General features: G+C 47.4%; 1 protein-coding gene across 1 annotated transcript in view; it reads right to left on the reverse strand.

The window, feature by feature from the left end:
• The window catches only part of cacng8b (calcium channel, voltage-dependent, gamma subunit 8b), a gene marked incomplete at both ends in the record, with an annotated part of 5,551 nt that extends 4,695 nt beyond the window's left edge, over positions 1 to 856 (reverse strand). The window contains one exon of the mRNA XM_083679306.1: positions 634 to 856. Within this exon, the coding sequence (XP_083535432.1) occupies positions 634 to 856 (223 nt within the window). The remainder of the gene's footprint in view (positions 1 to 633) is intronic.
• Positions 857 to 2,500: the final 1,644 nt, after the last annotated feature.

The following is a 2,500-nucleotide window of genomic DNA, read 5'->3' on the forward strand; positions in this document are numbered from 1 at the left end:
GGGAGGGCAAAAGGGCCACATTGCGTGTCCCATTTTGTTCCAGGCCTGCTCTTAAACACACCTGATTGGCCTAATTGTAGTCTAAAAGACCAGTCGGATGTGTAGAGCAGGGCTGGAACAAAAGCCTGCACACACTCCGGCCTCCCCGCACCAGAGTTGACCACCCCTTTGCTAGTTACTGTAGGCTACACCGTGGAGGGTATGATAGAGGGGATGGGTTGAGATGGGGAGGGCACAGATGCATCCACTCAACCCCAGTTTCCACTCAATCTGCTTCACATGAGCCCACTCTACAATCACATCATCACCAGAATGATCCAAAATGGCGGCTGGTCCGAATGAATTATTCCACTGAATCCAATCAGAACCAAATTCGTTCTCATTTGGCACCAACTAAAAATGGCTACAGAGAAACACTTAAGCATCTGGTTCACCCCAGTAAACCCAGTAAATCTATTGCTTTATTGCTTATTGCTATTTAACTATCTGTCCACTGCAGACAGATACAAAATGTCCTCTACCAATGCCAGTGACTCAAGCTGAACTTTTACTCTCTATCCATCCATCCCCTCCCACTTCCCACACTTAGATCCAAAATGGCGCCTCTCTCTGTGGTCAGTCCCAGTAGCCTACCTTCCAGGCAGCAGATCCTCCAGAGGCCAGAGTGGGTGAGGGCCCCGGGGTCTTTCTTGTCCTTGGCGTGGGGGTCATCCGCGGTGGAGTTGGCCGTGCTGTTGCAGATCATTGCCCTGGAGTAGAGCCAGTAGTCCGTTCCAATGGCCACCGTCATCAGGCCGAAGGAGGCGAATGCCCCCACGGTGGTGAGAAGGATCTGGATCCCCTTCTCGCATACCATGCCTGGAGAGAAAGAAGAAGAGGAGAAGAAGAAGAGAGAGGGGGGGGGGGGGGGGGGGGGTGAGAGAATGGGGGGGTGGGGAAGGCAGTGAGAGAGAGAAGGGGTGAGGGAGGGGGAGAGAATGAGAGAATGGGGTGAGAGAGGGGAAGGCAAGGAGCGAGAGGGGGGGAAATTAGCGAATGGGGGGAGAGAGAGAGAGAGAGGGTGTGTGAGAGAGAGAGAGAAAAAAAGAGGGAAAGTGAACAGGTAAGGGGGGATGGATATAGAGAGAGTGAGACAGAAAGAGAGAAAGAGCATGTGGGAGAGAGAGAGAGGATAAGGAGGTATAAGGAGGTGTACAGTAAATATATATGTATATATATAGTGTGAGAGAGAGGATGAGGAGGTGTGAGGGTATATATGAGGAGGTATAAAGAGAGAGAGAGAGAGAGAGAGAGAGAGAGAGAAGAGGCAGAGGAGGGAGGTGTATAAGTGGGTCTATGATGTGTCCTTGGAGGAGAGTTGGATGACACTGCTGACTCCGCTTAACAAGACGGAATTGATGGGGAACACAACAAATCACACCCTCAGAATCTCAATGTGCTCCATATTCATGACCATCACACCACTTTCTCTCCCACAGAATCAGCATAGGCAGGGCTAGCGCAGAATACAGAAACACACACGCACACACACACACACACAGACACGCATGCACGCATGCACGCACGCATGCACAGACAGACAGACAAACAGACAGACAGACAGACAGACAGACAGACAGACAGACACACACACACACACACACACACACACACACACACACACACACACACCACACTGCAGCAGCAGCAGCAAACACACATTCAGTATAGACATAACACACATTCAGTAGCATGGCCCATGCTAGGCCATCATTGTGAATAAGAATGTGTTCTTAATTGACTTGCCTGGTTAGATAAAGATTAATAAATCCAAAATAGCAAACGTAATGCTATGGAAACAGCAAGGCACTACAGCACATATTGAGTTCATTAATCCAACTCAATATCAATCAGTAAATTATATTCTTGCAGAGTGAATAACAGAGATAAATGCTTGAATTGGCAAGCAGAATCATATGCACTAAATCTATCATGTATAACTCCTCATACAGGGCCTTTTACGAGCTCAGGCTTGAAGAGTGGTAAGTTAGATGTCCAAGCTGTTAAACTAACTAGATGCACATCCATGCACGTTTGAATATAGTCCCATGTGCCTGCAGGCCAATGGCACTACAAAGTAAAGACATCTGTGCAGTGTTCCTAAACGTCTATTTCTACTGATAACTGTGTGAGGGCCTAAACCTCTGGAGTATCACAATATGTGTCTTCTTACCTTCAACATGACTGAGGTATTGTCCAACTTTACATTGAATAATACGTACTAAATACTCTATTTGAATCAATTGTGTCAAACCTTCCCTCAACCTTGAATTGTCTTAGATTATAGTGTTATCACTATTGTGAGTTTGCTTGGATATTTGCTTGAAACAGGAAGTAATGTGTACTGTACCCTGTCCACGCTGTAGTCCCTCTGTACCATATCAGCCTGTGTGACCATGTGGCTGCAGAGGTGTTGGTGCTATGTGGTGTAAAGTGGGATCCTTCCTGTGACCATGTGGCT

This window comes from Argentina silus (genome assembly GCF_951799395.1).
Source record: "Argentina silus genome assembly, chromosome: 10".
Classification (NCBI taxonomy): domain Eukaryota; kingdom Metazoa; phylum Chordata; class Actinopteri; order Argentiniformes; family Argentinidae; genus Argentina; species Argentina silus.